This window comes from Malaya genurostris, chromosome 3 (assembly GCF_030247185.1).
Source record: "Malaya genurostris strain Urasoe2022 chromosome 3, Malgen_1.1, whole genome shotgun sequence".
Classification (NCBI taxonomy): domain Eukaryota; kingdom Metazoa; phylum Arthropoda; class Insecta; order Diptera; family Culicidae; genus Malaya; species Malaya genurostris.
In genome coordinates, this window is record NC_080572.1 from 107,807,854 (window position 1) to 107,828,650 (window position 20,797).

General features: G+C 38.9%; 1 protein-coding gene across 4 annotated transcripts in view; it reads right to left on the bottom strand.

Annotated features, from left to right (window-relative positions):
• The window catches only part of LOC131439072 (calpain-A-like), an 83,477-nt gene extending 62,926 nt beyond the window's left edge, over positions 1–20,551 (bottom strand). Inside the window, exon 1 of one of the 4 annotated variants that reach the window (XM_058609615.1) lies at positions 19,296–20,551. In XM_058609615.1, the coding sequence (XP_058465598.1) occupies positions 19,296–19,736 (441 nt within the window). In that variant the 5' untranslated portion in view covers positions 19,737–20,551. Of the gene's footprint in view, positions 1–4,569; positions 4,725–19,295 lie in introns of those variants that run through there. The other 3 variants (XM_058609616.1, XM_058609617.1, XM_058609619.1) reach the window with 3 other exon arrangements.
• Positions 20,552–20,797: the final 246 nt, after the last annotated feature.

Sequence of the window (20,797 nt, forward strand, 5' to 3'; positions counted from 1 at the left end):
TTTATGCATCTACTAAATGATATTATTCTTCATGAAGGGGTTGTTTTAGTCAAAATTGGAAATCTGGCGAAACTTTACACGATGCATTGAGAGAAAAGCTCTAGTTTTTTACAACTGCAAGATTTTGTATTTGTTCATCATTTATCATATATCAATCGATTTATATACATAGTAACGTGAAAAGGTCGATTTTCAATGTACCGACCTCTTTCGTCCCACATATCGTTATTTTTTAATTAATTAAGTTGTATGTTGTTAAAGTTGGAATTACAGTCTGCGCCAGGAGAAACTATACGCGTTTCTATTAAGTTTGAGATGCGGCATGATTGTACCGACAGAAGGAGGAGCTGATGTAAGTATAGTCGATGGACTGACGTAGCCAAATTTCTGAATTGGAAATTAAAAGTGCCAGTCCATTGTCGTGATGTTATTTTTTATTTCCATGTCTTGGCCAGATAAGTCAGGTCTTCTTGAAGCACTCAATCTTACTGGTTGCTCCTAAAAATCTTCTCAGCCGATTTCATGACTACATAGCGGTAAAGTTTGACTATCTTGTCGGAGTTTAGATTTGGCTTGAACAGCTCTAAGCTGAATCCGGACGAAACTTGTATCATTGGTAGACCAAGTACACTTCAAAAGATCCCATGACCAAAAAGTTTCTACATAAGATAAAACAGCTTTAGGCTGATCATATTTATTTTTTTATAGTCAAAGCCAGACGTTTTTTGACGTGACTAAGAGATAACCCCCCCACGTAAAAGTATCATTTGATCAGTGTAGTTAATTGTTCCGTGTATAATCCAAACCATATTATTGAACGGATATTGTTAGCGTATATTCCCCTGATTCGGCTGCTCGGCCATCCATCAATGTCAACTTTCCTTTCTAAGCAGCTCATATAGCCGTGTAGTGTCGGTAGCGGTTTCCCAACTGGCTAAGAATAATGCTACGGTCCACCTGTACCGGTGGTATAAGTCTACCAAACAGGTAAGCCGTGTGGCATCCGGCGGATTTATTTTCTACCAAGAATTGATCCACTAGTTTCCTGTTTCATGTTGTAAAAGGCCACGAAAATAGGAACTCCTAAGTCAAGGTGTATTTCCGTGCCGAGGACTGAATGGCTGCAGGAGGTTAAACAATGCAGTCGTGAACGGAATATCTTGGGTTTTCCCTTACTGGATACACACAATGCTTAGCAATCGACTTCTTTGTTCATCGCTTCGGCAAGCAGAGATTACAAAGCTAAGTGTCTGTGAGTGTCCTCAAGGTGGTGTACTATCAAAACTTTTATGGAACCTAGTCGCTGATGGTTTGTTAAGGAAACTTAATAACCTTGGATTTCCGACTTACGGTTTTGCCGACGATTATCATATATTGATGATCGGTATAATCCAATCTTTTTGATTTAATGATCGGTATAATCCAATCTTTTTGATTTAATGCAGCAAGCCCTACGATCTGTTCAACAATGGTGTTGTCAGGTTGGATTATCTGTAAAGCTGGGCAAAACATCAATGGTGCTTCTCACTCATCGTAGGACAATCACAGGAGCTCGTCCGTAACAGTTCTTCGGTTCAGAGGTCACTGTGGTTGATCAAGTTAAATACGTCGGGGTTATTCTTGATTCAAAACTGAATTGGTCTGCTCACATTGACTTCAGGATTAAAACAGCTTGCATGTGGAAATCTGCATGGCTTTCAGCCAATGTAGACGAGCTTTTGGAAAATCATGGGGACTCAAACCCAGATACATTCATTGGATCTACACAACTATCGTTAGACCAATTTTAGCATACGGATGTCTTGTATGGTGGCAAAAAGGGAAAGTTGCGACAGTTCAGTCAAAGCTAAATATTCTCCAAAGGATGGTCTTAATGGCGATGACAGGAGCATTCACGACAACTCCTACTGCTGCTCTAGAGACGCTACTGTGCATTAAATCACTACACGTATTCCTAAAACAAGAAGCATTATCTTGTGCATACCGTTTTAAGGTTACAGGGCTTTGGAACAGTAACCCTTCAGATTATGCTACTAGCCATACTCGCTTGTGGTCTCAAATGGTTACCTGGGATGAGTGTTTGCTCGCTCCTAGTGACCTGGCTCTCACAAACAGTTTTCCTTTCAAAACATTCAATGTGAGCTATCCTCTTCGAGAGGAATGGTTGACTGGTTGTTTGGAACGACAACTTGATGAACACATAGTTTGTTATACGGATGGTTCTCTGTTGAATGATCGTGCTGGTGCTGGTGTCTACTGTCGTGAAATGAGACTAGAGCAGTCTCATTTACTTGGTAAAAACTGTACTGTGTTCGAAGCAGAAATCTGCGCGATTCTGTGTGGGATACAATCGACACTTCAGCAGAGGACCTGTGGTAAACCAATTTATTTTTGTTCCGACAGTCAGGCAACTTAAAAAGCACTCAGTTCGATTGATTCTCGGTCGAATCTAGTGATCGCATGTCGAACTCAAATTGAAGACCTTAGCATCTCAAATGCTGTTTACTTCTTATGGGTACCCGGCCATTCTGGTTGCGAATCGTTTTGCATTCTTCCGGGAGTGCAGAATGGTGTCGCTTTTGTAAAATCTCTAAATCCTCTAGGTTTTATTAACTGTGCATCATTCATCAGAAAGAACGCACATAGTAACAAACCTAAATAGGTTCTACAGCAGACTGTTCGGGACCTCGTAGAGGTTCAGAATTTACTTCTGCTTCCACTAAATGTGATCCCCAGCAGATTGTTCAGCATCCCTTAGGGGTGCAGAATTTACTTCTGCTTTATGTGTTTTTGTGTCGTCAATTTTCCCGATCCTCCTAGTTCAAACCTTTCCATTTCCCTTCAATCCTTCCCTCTTATATATCGGGAAAATGATGCTAAAACCAAATTGATGGCATGGCACAAATCTTCAAATATCAAGGGGAACGTGCCATTTGAGCCAATTTGTTCTGATTCCTGATAGCGTATAATTCCCTACTAACCAGTTGAGCATGGAACTTACACAGTCGGAGAGTAGAAATTCATTTGAATAGATTTACTTTTGTTTTGTGGTTGCTCGAATTGAGCTCCGTTCGCTGAAATCATAGAAATTTGTATACACCTTGAATCTTTCCCTTATAAATTTGCTTATCCAGCTGAGATGAGTCCTTGGTGAAGTTCGAGAATACAACTTGCATTTCACAACAGTACCGGAAAAGTAGTCAAAAACTTTAAAATTGAACTCATTCGTTTTTCTCGGAGTTTAACAGTTATTTTGTCTTGATAAATTAACTCACACGGAACATTTCTAAGTAACGTTTAGATGAGCAAATAAATTTAGTATAATAAATTTCCACAGTTCGAATCAACATTTCAAACGGTTTCTAAAATAAATGACAATTGCTCTTTGTTTTCTTTTTCTATTGCTTACTTATTAAATTTTTTTTCCAATACGAAATGCAATATCAGTATATTTCAAGGAAAATCGATAATGCTATAATAAGATAGTTTTTGTTTACTTCATCGATTGGGCTCTTCCCCTTCCAACATTTCATGTAGATTATACCTGGTCAGATTCTACTGGTGGGAATAATATTTGGTAGAAGTTTTTTTTTGTATTGGCTGGATCCAAGTCTATTTCATTTGTTAAGTTTTTTCCCATTCTTCGCGGGCGAGCATTAATAAAAAGCATTACTGAGAAAATCAATGCTTCATACAACCCTATTTATAATAATGACCTAAATATAAACCTTGTCCTTCAAAACGAGCTCGGTGCGTTTTCACACACTCTGTTTGGCATGCTCCTGTCTGTATAATGGACCGTGCATATATTCTTAGCTGCGCAAACTGAAATGGTTTTAATTTTGTACGCGCAAACATCAGTAAAAAGAGATACACAAAACGCGTCCAACAAACTAGTAGAGAAACATTTTATTCCAAAAACAAACACATTAAATTTAATTCCCATAGGTCCATAAGTTGAAATTCTATAGCTGTGTGCGTTTGGAATAGAAGTCCTACTCTATCAGCTGTAACTTAGGCACGATAACAAACGCGTCTACTCTGACGAGTACCTGAGTTTGTTTATAAACAATTTCCGAGCAGCGCGATTCACAATCTTGTTCATGAATACTTCACTTCTGCCGCGTGGTTTACGGACAATCGTTTTGGTGCACTTACACTCCACCGTCTATGTCATTTCGCATTCGCAACGATGCGAGAATGATTATTCGAACTTGAATATATACCTACTACATCATCAAAATCCAGTTGAGAATAGAACCGAACGAAACAGTCAGCAATTAGCTATGCGAATCAACGAGAATGACATCATCGTCCCAGCACTGCATGTTTTTCGGTCATTCCCGCAGCCAAAGAAAAACTCGATTCCAAAGTTATTCATCGAATTGCTGCTACGTCATCGATTGCTTTCTTGTTACGGTTTTGTATTAGAGAAAATCGCATATGCTAAGATATGCAGATGAACGATACTCCCAATAATTAGACTGTTTGAATTCACTGTAAACCTTTCGGTGCACATTTGAACATTGCAGTATTGTATATTCAAAAATAACTTTTCAAGTAACCTACAAAACAGTTTGGACAACTATTTTCCAAATCGATATTTTCTACTTTCAATATATGAAAGATAACCAAATCCGTGAAGAATTTCAATCGAAAAACTGCGCGTTTCCACGAACACTCACTCGCCACTGACTGACTGTCGGCGAAGACGGTGGTACGAAAGTGTCTACTTCCCCCAGACAACATCTGCCAATGTGTAGTTTGATTGCCAGTAGTGAGCATATGAGCCTCACGATGGAGTTCGTTCACTGAGCTTGGGTGAGCAGGTGACCAATATGCGATACGGGGTGGTTAGCTTCACTAACACTCATGCTGTTATGCGCTCGTATCTGTTGCGTTTCTGTTTATGTATACTGCATACAGCTGAATTCGGACCGAAACATAAACATTTACAAGCATGACGCGAATTTAGAAATGATAGAATAAGAAAAAAGGAAAATAAAGCATTGAATTATTTTATCAGAATGTTTGTTATGCTAGCGAACAGTAGGTTGCGTTGTTCGAACGAATATTGCAATATAGCTCAGGTAAAGTCTATTATATCTTTCATAGAAAGTATGTCACTAGTGAATGAAACATGTCCCAGTTAATTATTTATGTTATCGAAGTCCGTTACTTTTCAAACAAACAACCGAAAAATGTTTTAAGTCTTTCTAAAAACTACTCAAATATTGCGGCGAACGACCCACACGTGGTTAAAGTCGCTAATAAACGACAACAACTACTACTACTCATTTATCGTTTCGGACAAAATATACGATCTTTCATATAGAATCGTAGTAAGCTGAACTTTTGTGACCGTTCAATTTTCAACAGATAAGCCTAGATTTTACTGTTCCCATTAATGGGTAATTTACTACCAAAATCAATGTTCGTTGATTACCACAGTAAGATGTAAGATTATGACATTATGATATCAATTTCTTGCAAAAACGATTCCTTTATTATTGCTCCATAGTTGAGGTTTTTAGCTGAGCTGAGCTGAGCTGAAGTAGATCGCCCGTAGTTGCACTTCGTGTTTGACCGAATGAGTTAGAATGTACACTGAACCAAGAAAATGAAGCTTGGGAGAAGCAAATCATTTTCACTGTACATACCTACTCACTCCTAACTTTTTATTAAATGATCAATAACGACGCTGGCTACGACCAAAGACTGTGCTACTGAGAGAAAGGAAGGAATGTTAGTCCGATACTAGTTGTTTCTAGAGACCGCGGGTACCACGGTATCTCCACGAGCATCACGGGATCGGAGATGTGTTAGTAGGGAGGGAAAGAGATCCGGATATGTTTTGGTAAACAATATGATCTCGACAAAAGCTGATTTTCGATACTCAGGAGAAATATAAAAAGTGAGAAAAATATAAAATATTTCCATGGAACTATCTCACCAGTATCCTTTTTCTCCTGCTCGCTCTGATGTCAGCAACGCAAGATGAAACACGACCACTAAAAGCATTAAATAAAAACACTCGCGAATGGATCCGCTGCAGACCAACTCTAGACCTCTAGTCTGAATGACACGATCGACTTGTAGACTTTAACACATTCAATAGAAATCCGACACTGACGATGACATGCAGACGGTGCTTCGATCGGTTAACAGGTTAACATCATTGAATTTTGGGGCGGTAAATTCTCAGTGTCCGCCGCTTGAGCATCTTTAGTTTCGCGGATCAATATTATTCAATAAATAGTACTCTCACTACTAAACACACACTTGCCACACCTGCACTATAACTCAGTATAACAATTTCAACCAAATTTTTAACTTTACGTATAAAACAACACATTGAAATTGCTTTTTTTGAGAGCAGCACCAGGACACCGCATCGCACTCCCAGTGATGCCATCTCTCCTCCATAGTTGAAGTTTTCAGCTTCATAGAAAATAGATTTGAGTGATGGTGTCATTTGTGTCATCTTTATTAATTTTTGCTTTCTCCAAACAGAAATGCCTTTGACCGAGAACGGTTCGTCGAGAACGCAAAATCTGTGTGCATGTGTGTGTGAAGAAGTGTAATGTTTGTAAAGTGAAAATTTTCATGCACTTATGCAGCTCATGTGTTCTGGTAGTTCCTACCTACCGCACATGTGAAATTAATAGAGATGGACGGGTAAGCAATTTCTTAAACCCGAACCTGACCTGTACCGGATTAAAATTGAAAATAAAATTTCCCGTATCCGACCCGAACCCAACGATAAACTTTCTTTCAAACACGAACCCGACCCGTACCCGATAAAAAATAAAAATCTTTACCCGCACTCGACCCGAACCTGAAAAAAGTTTGGTAGTCGGGTTGAATACCCGAAATCCAACCAAATTGTTGAACCCGAACCCGATCTGTACTCTTTTAAAATAAAAAAAAATCATCATCCGCACCCGATTCGGCAAACCTTTTTTTTCGGAATCTGAACCCGACCCGTACCCGTTGGGTTCGGGTTGGGTTTCGGATACAAACACTCGAAACCTAACCATCTCAAATACCTACCCCCTAGAATACCTTGGATTTCTAGCCTCTAGCCTGTTCGTTACATAGGTGGAGACTGTGCTCATGCACTTCTTCGGTTAATTCCAGACGTTGCTGCTGTCAAATACCCGAATTCGAATCGACCGAAGGATACCGAGGTCGGTCCAGCGATTCCGTTTAGGAGTGCTATTGAACCCATCTCCTAAACGGAATCCGGTCCAGAGATTCCGTTTAGGAGATAGGTTCAATAATGTGATCCGGAATCACACGGTAATAAGTGGTGAAAATCGAAAAACCGTCATTCAAAAGATGTATGAACGAAATATTTAAACTGATCTCAAAATACAAAATCGATTTTATAGATCTTGCAAGTTAATGGTTAATGGGGGTAAGAAACGAAAGTAGGGATCAAAAGTCGTCGAAATAGAAATTAAATCAATTTCTCTTAGAAACGTGGATGAGAAAGGTATCATATCATCAATAGTTGGTCGAAACAAGTTTCTGTTTCTGTTTGGTAATCAGTAACGTTGTCAATGGCAATGTTCGAGTAGGGTAATGTGCATAGTTTCCAAATTTCATACGTTTCTAATGCAAGCTTGATATTCATTTTGACCTTTGTAAAAATCGGTCCTGCCATATCGGAGATAATTGAAGTGATACGTGGCGACACGCGAAGAAATCGAAACGAAATATGTTCTTTTTGTACAAACCAAAAACCCTTAAATGTTCAAATTCTGCTGCGGCCAGTAGTCGGTAATCACATACGTTTTTGCCCGAGACGTCAAATAGGATATGGCACCTAGTGAAATATCCTTAAAGGGTTACATAAATTGTGTAAACTTCGCTTCTGTTTAGCGATTCAAATTGAACTGTTAGGCGAAGATGGCGGTTCAATTTGAGCTGCTTTGAGCACTGATGAGCCGAAGGCGTTAACGGAAATTAAACCTCATCTTCAGGGAAAAACGACTACAAATATTTTTCGTCAAGTTTGGTGCAACATTTTGCCCTGAAGATGAAGGTAAAACTTTCGAAACGTTGTACGTTCACGAAAAATAAATGTTTTAACGAGAAACCAATTGACCAAAAAGCCATCTTTTGATTTCGTCGCACCCGCATCAAATATATCCATTTAAAGACTAGATCATATGAGTCGCAATAAAAGCAGTCGGAATGAAGATTAGTCTCAATCTTTGGTAGGAAGAAGCCGCACTTTATCCTCGTGTTGTTAATAGTACGAAGTTAACATTTCCACTCTCCCTACCCAATTCGTTCTATTGGGTACCCTGACGGTCCCTCTCGGTCGTTTGATTCATAGAAAATGTAAAAATATTTATCGATAAATAATACAATATCACACATCTCGATGAACATCAGATCAGGTCCTGCAAATGACAGATTCTCTTGGTTCACTTTCTTTTTCGATTAATACGGTACTTTTAGCAATCCTTCTCTTTAATCATTTGCAGATAATAATATCTGGAATTATCATATTTTAATTCGCACTGAAGATTTTTTATCGTAAATTTCAAGTATATTCCGTAATAATTGAAAGAGAACGTGAACAAAGAGAAACTGTCATTTGCAATTAGAACCTGATCTAATCGAGAAATATAACTTGTGTATGGCAAATTCGAAAAATTCACAAGTATCCGCCTGATCTGAAAAAAAACAATTTTTGAAAAATATTGAAGATTATGTTTAGTTTTGCTTCCAACACAAACTTTATCAAGCAGCGTTTAAAATTCATACTACTGAGATATGAAGGAGAAACCAGTCACTAAAAAACATGAATATCTTCGTCAATAGTTTCTTAGTAAGGCTAGAATTGGTAATTCAGAGTATAAGACACATGCTCGAAAGTTTTCAACAGCCTTATATCAACCCCGAACGGTCAGTTTTTAGTAACTATAAAATCGTAGCAGCATCCACGCATTCGTCTTGTGCGTCAAGATTCAAATGCGATGGCTGATGACCATCCATCGAATATGCTTTTCATACAATAAATAGCTCTTGAGCTACTGCGTATTAAGTAAAGCAATTTAGTTATGATAGTAAATGTTAGCCATTGACCATATTACGCTCAAGTTGGAATCACCTGCGATCATTATAGAACGTGGCACGTTACGTCGCATTTGATGAGTATCAAATCTAATTGAAATCTTACAACTTCCGTAGCTCCACATCAATGAGAGTTGTACTACGACTAGCGAGTCCAAACTTACAAATCTTTAACATATCTCTACTATTTTTTGTTGTTGAGCAGTTATTGGAATTCGAATTGTATTCGAGCTTTTTCTAATTTAAAGTTTATTTCTACTGTTCACTGTTTCACTAAAGACTGTCCCAGAAAGTATGCACGCAACCAAACACCGCTGCTATTTCGCAATGGTTCAGAATCCGTCGATTTTTATGGCTGCGCCCTGTTGTTTACACTCTTCTCTAACCACTTGTGCAGTTGTTTATTCGTTTTCATTAGTTTGTTTCGAAATGCGTGCACTTTCAGCAGAACAACGTCGAAAAATTGTGTACAAATGTTGCGCAGAACGCGGACTGTCACTGAGAAAGATAGCAAAAATGGAAGGAGTAAGTGGAGAAGCCGTGCAAAATGCAATCAGGAAGTTCAGTGAGTGGAGGATAAACTGAAAACGGGTCGAAAAAAAGGTCCTGCTAACCCTTAGTTGGATAAACGTATACTGAAGGTGTTCGAGCAAAAGAAGTAGGTTTCAGTTCGGGATGTGGCCAAAAAAGTGAGCACTTCGAAGTCAAATGTTCTTCGTGCTAAAGAACGTTTGAATCTTCGAACCTATAAGAAGCAGAAACAACCAAAACGTAGTCCTAAACAAGAAGCATCGATCAGGCCGAGGGTTCGAAAGCTGTACAATATGATTCTTGCTGGAAATTTGAACTGCATAATCATGGACGACGAAACCTACGTGAAACTCGATTACAAATCCTTGCCGGGACCACAATATTATACAGAGCGAGAAAGGCAAGTGTTAAACCAGTCCGAGACATCGATTGAAGTCGAAAAATTGGTAAGAAAGCTATGGTCTGGTAAGCAATTTGTAGCTGCGGTAAGATTTTGAAACCCTTCATCACTACTGCTTCAATGAACAGCGAAATATACATCAAGTAATGTTTACAAAAACGACTTCTACCTATGATTCGAAGCCACAAAAATTCTGTTGTCTTCTGGCGAGATCTTGCTTCTTGTCACTACTCGAAATCAACGGTAGAATGGTATACTACATAAAATGTCACTTTTGTCCCAAAAGACATGAATCCACCAAATTGCCCACAACTTCGACCAATTGAAGAATTTTGGGCATTAACGAAGGCACATCTTAGGAAACATGTCTCGGCAGCCGAAACCATTCAAAAGTTCGAAAAAGATTGGAAAAAAGTGTCAAAACTTGTCGCCAAGAAGTCTGTACAGAATTTAATGAGGTACGTTCGCAAGAAGGTGCGCCAGCTAGTCTACAATGACTAAGTAGCAAATGTTGAGAATAATATTCTGTTGTTGTAGTCTAATATTATCAGTATGTCGAATAAAATTTGAATATCTAACAATTGTGAATCACTTACAGCGAAATCAAAGTGCGTCCATACTTTCTGGGACAGTCTTTAGAAGTACCGGGAATAGTGGTCAAAAATTCTGAAATGAGACTCACTCAATTTGATCAGAGATGATAGCATAATGAAGGATAATCAATTCATATTACGACCACTATCAGCAGTGGTGCTAGATAAATTAAGGAATGAGTAATTGTTCGGACCTTGTGTCGGTTTTCCTTAAATAACTTTTTTTTTAAATGTCGAATTGTTTTGCGGTCTTCGAAGATTTTCTTCCTCGTTAAATTTTCTACGAAAATTACACATATACTGCTTTTTAGAGTTTATAGGTTGATCTCCAGCCAATATTGTTTGTAAAAAGTCTATTTTCTCATGCTAAATTCCATACAAATATTAAACCTCGGGCGCAACAATATAGTTTCTTCGATCTAGCTAAAAATTAGCATTAGCATTAGCATTAGAGACCGCCCGTGTGTTGCTACTCCGTTATTGATCTAGACCAATTGAGATTGCAAAATGATTTTTTGAAGTAACATGTTTGGGAATAACACATTGTTTCACACTGTGCAAACTGTATTGAACCATGCATGCTGATCAATACCGACGCCGGCCACGTCCGAATGCAGATCTACTTGGGAGGGAAAGGATTGTTAGTTCGATGCATGTTGCTACTAGGAACCGAGGAATCCTCTGCATTCCCACATGCATCACAGGAGAGGATACTTTGTTAGTAAATGTTTTAATAATGTTATCATGTGTTTATTGCTCTGGGTAGCCGGCTACCAAGAATGTTTTAAAGTATTATCGTTTTATGTGTTATTTTGTGCTGGCAATATAATGCACGAAACAGTCAATCTCCGAAATTGACAAAACTCCGGACAGCCGGCTGTCGAGTATGCAGTCACTCGTTTATGCATCTACCTTTCGCGTTTTTCTAGTCATGCAAAAAAACACATGCGGATTGATAAAAAAAAGGTATCATCTCACTGCTAGGTGGATTAAGCACGTTTTTATAAATGAAACTACGTGATACAAAATAAACGAGCGAATAGGATTTAGACGAAAAAGTTGATTCATTGCATTGAAATATTCTAAACAGTTATTGTAAAATCATTTTAAATCACCAAACAAAGGTCAACAGATTTCACACGCGTCTTGATTCTTTATTGTTTCCGCTTTATTATTTTAATTATTTATTAAAATTATTAATTGGTTATATTAGTTGATCTGGGCAGCCGGCTACCGAGAAAAATATTAATTTACTGTTTGAAATATTAATATCAAGTGTTTTTACTATGTATTCAATATACCGATATATGTTAACTCTGTTATTAACTTTGTAATATAAACGGATTTGCGCAATGGTTGATTTTTATCATTAATTTTATAATCCTGAAAGACAACCAATAACATGAAAGAAGAAATCATTCCTAATAAAACTTTTCTCCGAAGCTAGACGGAAATTGATAGGTTGAATAAAGAGATGATTTAGTAAAATAGAGTAATCAGAAGTAAAACATTGAAAATATCTGATAACTGAAAGGAAAAGAAACTCCTGCAATTGTCGCCTTTTACGACATGGAAGCAGGAACCCAGTGGATCTATTCTTGGTTCATTTTTTTTCCGCCGGATTCCACACGGCATCTAGGCTGGTACTGTCCGGAGAGAGCTAATAGGTACTATCAATCTCCTAGTGGACCCCAGCCCCTGTTTCTTCGATCTAGCTAAAAATTTTACATAAACACAAAATGTTTGGTGGAGCGTAGGTTTAAATTTAATGCTAATAAGCTAGATAAAATTTCACAAATTCGTATGTGTACGAATCATTAATCAAAATCAGAACGAATCCTTACGTCAAAAGTCGATAACATTTTTTTTTTTCATAAATACGTTTATTTCATAGGCAATATACATAAGTTTTTCTTCGCCGTGGCATCTACAATACATAGTACTTTAAACCTAATACATTTCGAATATCCTATTAGTATGTTGGTATTCATTAGTTAATCTAAACACTGTTTTTATCAAGCGAGTTGCTATTATAAATTACATTAAATGAAATACATTAATTTTTACATGATCTTATAACTATTTCAGGTTTGTTTGTATCAGTTCATCACTTTTATTTAATATAAGATAGCTGGCTATTGGTTGAACTCATGGAAGAGAAAACAATCTAACATAAAATAAAATTTAAATTGGAACTCCAATGGACTTAATGAAATAATAAAGAAGTTTCATGTAAGGAACGTCACGACAAGCAAGAATGTCGCGAACTGGGACATTGGATAGTCTACCTTGGGTACGCAAGGAATTTATTAGTTGAGATCTGACATCACGATACTCCACGCATGTCCAAACAACATGGTCAATATCGCGGTAACCTTCGCCACAAGCACAATGATTAGTCTCGGAAAGTCCAATTCGAAGGAGATGTGCATCTAACGTGTAGTGATTGGACATGAGTCTGGACATCACACGAATGAAATCTCTACTCACATCCAATCCCCTGAACCATGCCTTTGTCGATATTTTAGGAATAATTGAGTGCATCCACCGACCCAGATCATCTTTATCCCAAGAAGCTTGCCAGCTGGCAAGTGTTCTTTGGCGAGACGCGCTATAGAATTCATTGAAAGCAATTGGTCTCTCATAAATTTCACCCTCAATAGCACCACGTTTGGCTAAAATATCGGCTCTTTCATTGCCTGGAATGGAGCAATGAGCCGGGACCCAAACTATTGTGATTTGATAATTATTATTCAATATGACGTTCAGGCACTGTTTTATTTTGCCCAAGAAAAAAGGTTCATTTTTGCCAGCAGCCTTTGAGCGAATGGCTTCAATTGCACTCAGACTATCTGTGAAAAGAAAATAATGGTTTGGAGATAATGTGACGATTACACTCAAACTATAATGAACTGCTGCTAACTCTGCTATATAAACAGATGCAGGTTCTTGAAGCCTAAAGGAGACCGAAACATTATTGTTGAACATACCAAACCCTGTCGCTTCTTCAATTCGCGATCCGTCCGTGTAAAACATTTTCTCAGAGTCGATATGCCTGAACTTACTTGTAAATATTTTTGGGATTTCCAACGAGCGTAGGTGTTCCGGAATTCCACGCACTTCGCGCTGCATGGATGTGTCGAAAAATAAAGTTGAGTCAGGGACATTTAGGAGGCTGACACGGATAGGAATATATATTGAAGGGTTGATTTCCTGTGACATATGGTTAAAATATACTGTCATGAATCTTGTTTGAGATTGAAGCTCAACTAGCCTTTCGAAGTTATTAATAACTAGGGGATTCAGTACCTCGCATCTTATTAGCAATCGCGACGAAAACTCCCAAAAACGATCCTTCAATGGAAGAACTCCCGCCAGAACTTCAAGACTCATTGTATGTGTCGAATGCATGCACCCTAAAGCAATTCGCAAACAACGATATTGAATTCGCTCTAATTTGATAATATGAAAGTTTGCAGCGGAACGAAAGCAAACGCATCCATATTCCATCACTGAAAGTATCGTTGTCTGATACAATTTTATTAGATCTTCCGGATGAGCACCCCACCAAGATCCGGTTATTGTTCGAAGAAAATTTACTCTTTGTTGGCATTTTGTTATCAGAAACCTAATGTGTCCTCCCCACGTGCATTTGGAATCAAACCACACCCCGAGGTATTTGAAAGTCAAAACCTGTTGGATCATTCTTCCCATCATATGAAGCTGAAGCTGCGTGGGATCATGCTTTCTTGAAAAGACGACCAGCTCTGTTTTCTCCGCAGAGAATTCGATACCCAGATGGACAGCCCAAACGGACAAGTTATCTAAGGTATCTTGCAATGGTTTTTGCAGATCAATAGCTTTGGGTCCAGTAACTGAAACTACGCCATCATCTGCCAATTGTCTTAGTGTACATGGGGTTACTAGACAGCTGTCAATGTCATTCACGTAAAAATTATAGAGGAGCGGACTGAGGCAAGAGCCTTGCGGTAGACCCATGTAGCTAATTCTGAATGTTACCAAATCGCCATGTGAAAAATGCATGCGTTTCTCTGACAAAAGGTTGTGCAAATAATTATTTATAACCGCTGGGAGTCCATTTTGGTGAAGCTTGTCTGATAGAACATCAATGGAAACTGAATCAAATGCTCCTTTAATGTCTAAAAATACAGATGCCATTTGTTGCTTTTGAGCTAAGGCAATTTGGATGTCAGACGAAAGTAATGCAAGGCAATCATTCGTCCCTTTATTTCTACGGAAGCCAAACTGAGTATCTGACAACAAACCGTTCGTCTCGACCCAAGTGTCGAGACGTCGTAGAATAATTTTTTCGAACAATTTTCTGATGCAGGACAACATCGCGATGGGTCTATATGAGTTGTGATTGGAAGCTGGTTTCCCCGGCTTTTGAATGGCGATAACTTTCACTTGCCTCCAGTCAGGTGGAACAATATTTTGCTCAAGAAGCTTGTTGAACAATTCCAACAAACGTCTTTTTGCGAGGTCGGGCAGATTCTTCACCAAGTTGAATTTAATTCTGTCCAACCCAGGAGCGTTATTGTTACAAGACATGAGTGCTATGGAAAATTCCATCATTGAAAAGGGGCTATGAATGGAACCATTATTTGAAAAAGATTCCCTAATAATGCAACGCGTAGGAACAGAATCTGGACAAACTTTCCTCGCAAAATCAAATATCCATCGGTTCGAGTATTCCTCACTCTCATTTCCTACGTTACGATTCCTCATTCGTCTGGCCGTATTCCAAAGAGTGCTCATTGAGGTTTCTCTTGACAAACCTTCGACAAAATGTCTCCAATAGCTACATTTCTTGGCCCGAAGTATGCTCTTGTACTTGGTTTCTAAAGTCAAGAATTTTTCAAAATTCTGAGGAGTTCCTCCTCCTCGTTTTAAAAACGTCTTGAAGGCATTTTGTTTCGCGTGCTTAGCATCTGAGCACTCTTTGTCCCACCAAGGGTTTGGAGGCCTTCTTTTAGACGATGGACCAAGAAATCGTTTGGATTGGGCTTGTTCTGCGGCCTCCAGAATCGAACAAACGAGGAAGTCATATTCTTCAAGTGGGGGGAGCTCTTCCATTGAAGTTAAGGCACTTGAAATATTACTTTGGTATTTAATCCAGTCAATATTTTTTGTCAAATCATATGGAATATTAACTGAATTAGCAATGCCTTTGTTACTGCTAATTGAGATGATGATTGGTAAATGATCGCTACCGTGTAAATCAGGAAATACTTTCCAGGTGCAATCTAGTCGAATTGAAGTCGAGCAAAGAGATAAATCTAATGCACTTGGACGTGCAGGAGGTCTTGGGATCCGTGTCATGCTACCCATATTTAGTACCGTCATGCTAAAATTGTCGCAAATATTATATATTAAGGATGATCTGCTATCATTGTAAACGGAACCCCACATCATTCCGTGCGAATTGAAATCTCCTAAAATCAAACGTGGAGCAGGAAGGGCTTCGACAATTTCATTAAGCTGTCGTTGTCCAACTTGAGCTCTTGGAGAAATATATACTGAAGCAATGCAAATGTCCTTTCCTTTAATGTTTATTTGACAAGCAACAACTTCTATACTAGAAGTCGAAGGAATATTTAATCTATAAAAGGAATAACATTTCTTAATTCCTAAAAGCACTCCACCATACGGAGAGTCTCTATCGAGACGTATAATGTTAAAGTCATTAAAATTTAAGGCTATGTTTGATGTAAGCCATGTTTCGCACAAAGTAAATACATCACATTTTTGACTATGCAACAAAACTTTAAATGAATCAAGTTTTGGCATGATGCTTCGACAATTCCACTGCAGAACAGTGATTGAATCATTTGCGGCGGATGATAAATTATCCATCAAATGATACAAAACCTGAAAGAACTGGCCATTGAGCTGATAACTGTTTCAAAAAAGTTCTAGCTATTGGAAGGAATGCCGTTATGATAGTCTTTAGAGGTTCAGAAATATTGAATGCTGCGAAAATCCATTCTACAATTTCCGAAAACTTAAGTAATCCTGTTGGTGAATGTGAAACGGAGCCCACTGGATTATTGTCTTTTCTTGAGCTAGTTCCTGGATTGGTTTGTGAATTTGACAAACCAGGAGGCACAGTTTTTGGTTTTAAATTTGGCTTTTTAGCTTTAACACGGGGATCTTTTTTTGAAGATGTAATTTTAGGTGTCTTTTTAGGTATTTTGTGGTTTGTTAATCTCCTCTTAACAGACCCTTGAGGAGTGACAAACGAGGTATCTTCACTATTTCCGTCGGAGTCAGATTCCTCTGGCTCCATAAGATTTGAAAAACCGTTTTCGGTTTCCAAAGGGGAGACATGTATGACCGTTTTAAGCATTTCTGCATATGTGCGCTTAGACCGTGCTTTTAAAGAAAGCTTCATTTTGTCTTTACGCAACTTAAATGCAGCGCATACTGAAAGATCATCATGAGGTCTCTCCCCACAATAAACACATTTTTCAACATCTTTATCGCAAAGATTATCCTTATGAGGCCCTTGACATTTGATACATTTGGACTTATTACTACAGTAAGTAGCTGTATGCCCGAATTTTTTACAGTTCGTGCAATTCATAACATGCGGTACGAAAAGCCGAACAGGAAGACGAATTTTATCGATATAGACATGGCTAGGCAACGCAGATCCGGCAAATGTTACACGAAACGAATCTGAGGGACGATACGACTTTTTTCCATCGACAATAGATGCTGAGTACAATTGCTTGCACTCGAGTATCTTAACTCCCTCAAGCATGGAGTTTTTAAAACGACCAACTCCATTTTTAAGTAAATCATCGGCCGTCAGACTTGCTTCAGTCACAACACCGTCAATTTCCACCTCCTTCGATGGAATGTAAACTCGATATTCAACAGAAAATAATTTACAGGTTACAATTTCGTTCGCCTGTTTCAAGTCGTTGACAACAACTCGAATTTTATCTCTATTAACTTTACATATTTCTTTAACTTCAGAGAAATGTGATGTCAAATCCTTGGTAATTTGCATCAAATTTAAAATCTTTTCTTTTTTTCGAAGATAGACTATCCATGGCCCAGTGGTACCCTGTGGATAATGTTTAGCCCTCGGAGTATTTAAACTCTTACTAGTATCCGGAATCGGATTCGGATGATCTTCCATGAGATCATCCATTACATTAAATTTTTTTGTAAATTAATAATACCAAAATAAAAACTTATGTTTAGTAAAATTTCAGATATAAGAAATAAAAAATAAATTAAATTAAATCTACCTTGTAGCTGTCTCTGTTCCTTTATCGTGAAGAACGACGTGAAGCTCTTCCAACGGTTTCCAATTGGCAGTCTTCTGCTGTTTCCAATTGGCAGTCTTCTGTCGTTTACTGCTATCTCAGTTGCTCTGCCGTCGTTGTGAACACCACTGCACTTGCTGTGCTGCCTGTACCTGACCCCAGGTACAGTGCTTTTGCTCTTGGTGGCGATCAAATGCGATGCTTGCAGTGTAGCACCTCGCGATATATGCCGTCTCTTTTGAACCTACGCAGCGTACAAATTCTGGTACCTGGTAGATCAGCACTGGGTTGCTTTAGCACCTTTGTGCCTTTGCACCCCTTCGTCTTCGCACCTTTATGCGATGGCACCTCTGTGACTCGTCACTTCTATGCTCTCGCACCTCTGTGTTTCTACACCTCTGTGCGTATGAACGGGATGGCCTTCGTTGCTAGCTTTCCAGTCGGGAAACTCCCCGAATATTGCGTTTGCTATGGGCAGTTTAACTACCTGAAGCTTAGAATTGTCTCGGTAGCAGCCGTTAACTCACGAGCCAGTACTATCGAAACACAACCTCTTCGCTTGAATGGTTTTTACTGAATCAGTCGATAACATTTATTCGATAATCAATTCACCGATTTGTTTGGTTTTCGGAGAATATCGTGCACAACTAAAATATTGCCAAACAATATGATTCAGCTAAATTATCTATTCGGTTAAATAATTTCTGGTTAAATGGCTTTGGCCTGATAATTTCTGGTGACATGAATAAAGTATGACAATCTAAAAGCTAATAGTAATATAAATTTCATAAATCAGAAATCTAGCTTGTTTAACTTTAGAAACATCTTTGTGTTGTAATGACATGTAAAGTCGATGTTAAATCAAGAAATGGAAAACGTGTAATAACCACGTTACTAAATACCACATACATCGAATATTTTGTAAGCATTCGCCTACATTTTATTGGCATAAAATAACACACGAAACGAATATCTGTGCTCGATTCGGCAAATTTGCCAGATGCTCGGTGTGGGAAAATAGATACTCAGATGCTTTCTGATTTTCCGGTCTTGAAAATTGTGTTGTCTGCCATGAAAGTTGAACCACATTGACAAGAATAAACAAAACAAACACCTACGCTGACAGTCTACATGATTTCCAATAAAGTGCATCGCTTCCGTGAGTAATTACGGTATTTATTACAGATGTGACAAACAAGTTGCATCTCCTTTGGTTAAGTATAAAAATTTTTAGTGAAATTATATTGATTATATTCCAAAACAAAATTCCTTATAGGTTTCGAGGGTCAAAAAAATAAACGACGAGAATACTTGATTATGAACAAATGAGAAGGTTCAAATTGTGGCTATGTCGATGGCATGAACTAAATAAATACTCACACTGCTGAACATTCCCTCCGATATTGGAACGGCGACAGCTTGAAACGGAATTTCCTGTGACTGTTCAGCATCTTCCGCGGGTTCCGGCGAGCCGTAGGAATTTCCCGGCATCGGCATCAACGGTGCCTGGGGAGCACCATAGTTAGTGTTTGGCATCGGCATACCACCGTATCCGCTGAAACCCATGGTTGGATAGGGAAGATTAGCTGCTGGTGCCGGAGGGTAACCCATGTGACTGGGAGGGTTCACAACACCAGGGGCGAAGCCGTATGATAAGGCAGAGCTGGCTATTGAGGGATTTAAGCTTGAATAACCGGATGACTCTGGTGTTGGCATTTGCTGGGGATAAGGTGACTGGTTGAACGCGGCTGGATTGACCCATCCGAAACCGTTCGCTTGCCAGTTACGCGGGTAGTTATAGTCTTCGTTGTGGAACGACATACCGTCGAAGTGTTCGATTGAGTACCTTATAAGGTGGCGCGAAGGTCTTCTACTACTTCACGGCGACGGCGACTGCGACGATGAAACACGCGGCGCGAAATGACCTTACTCACGCGAAAAAATATTACAGCTGTACTCCGCTGACCTTCGTATAAGTGAGGTTTCAGTAGAAATCACTTATTCCCTATATGCAGATTTTTACCCAAGCTGTTGCTTTTTCACAACCGGCAGCGTTCAAAACACTCAACCACTGCACTAAACGCACTCGTTATTCTTATCAGTAGCCTACACAAAATTCCATATGTTGCTATCCAATCGAGTTATTTACAAGTTCACTACACACTCGCAGAATATTATATCTACCGACGATCATCCGCACATGACGAACACTCGCGTCAAACTGTACTCCGGAAAGTGAGCGATTTTCCACCGAATCCAATGACTTTCCCGGACTATTTATAAACAGTGTCTTCCACGTCGAAACGAAGCCAAACGCCGCACCTTACTTTTTATCCGACGACGAAGAAAGCAGATTACCGAACCGAACTGTTTACGTTTCGTTTATTTGTTTTGATCGCAGAAACTGCCCCGCTTGCTTAGAACCCTTTCATAGCCTATACAAGTAACGTTAGTTAACTAGTTAGCAAACGAAATTCGGCGGTGTATTGGCAAGAACTAATTTAATTAACTTCCAATAACATCGAACACTGTTTATCTTATGACGAACATCGCGAGACTGAACCGATAAACGATTGCATACGCATACGGAACAATTTCTTGGCCCTGTCCGGTGTGAGAGTTGAAGCTGGACAGCGCACTTGGGGAAATTCCGAATGGTGACAATTCGTACGAACGCTTAGCGGAACGCGTTCACAGCTGCTCACTGTCTGGTGTGTTAGTAACTGACTCACCGCTAAGTTGATATTCGTACAAGTAGCTATCGAACGAAGACGAGAGGCGGTCACTGGCAGATCAGGTTTTATGGAAACACGTGAGCTTGTGGTGCGGTTAACCGACAAGTTGAAAATACGCAACTAAATATACGCGATTTTCTATGGGTT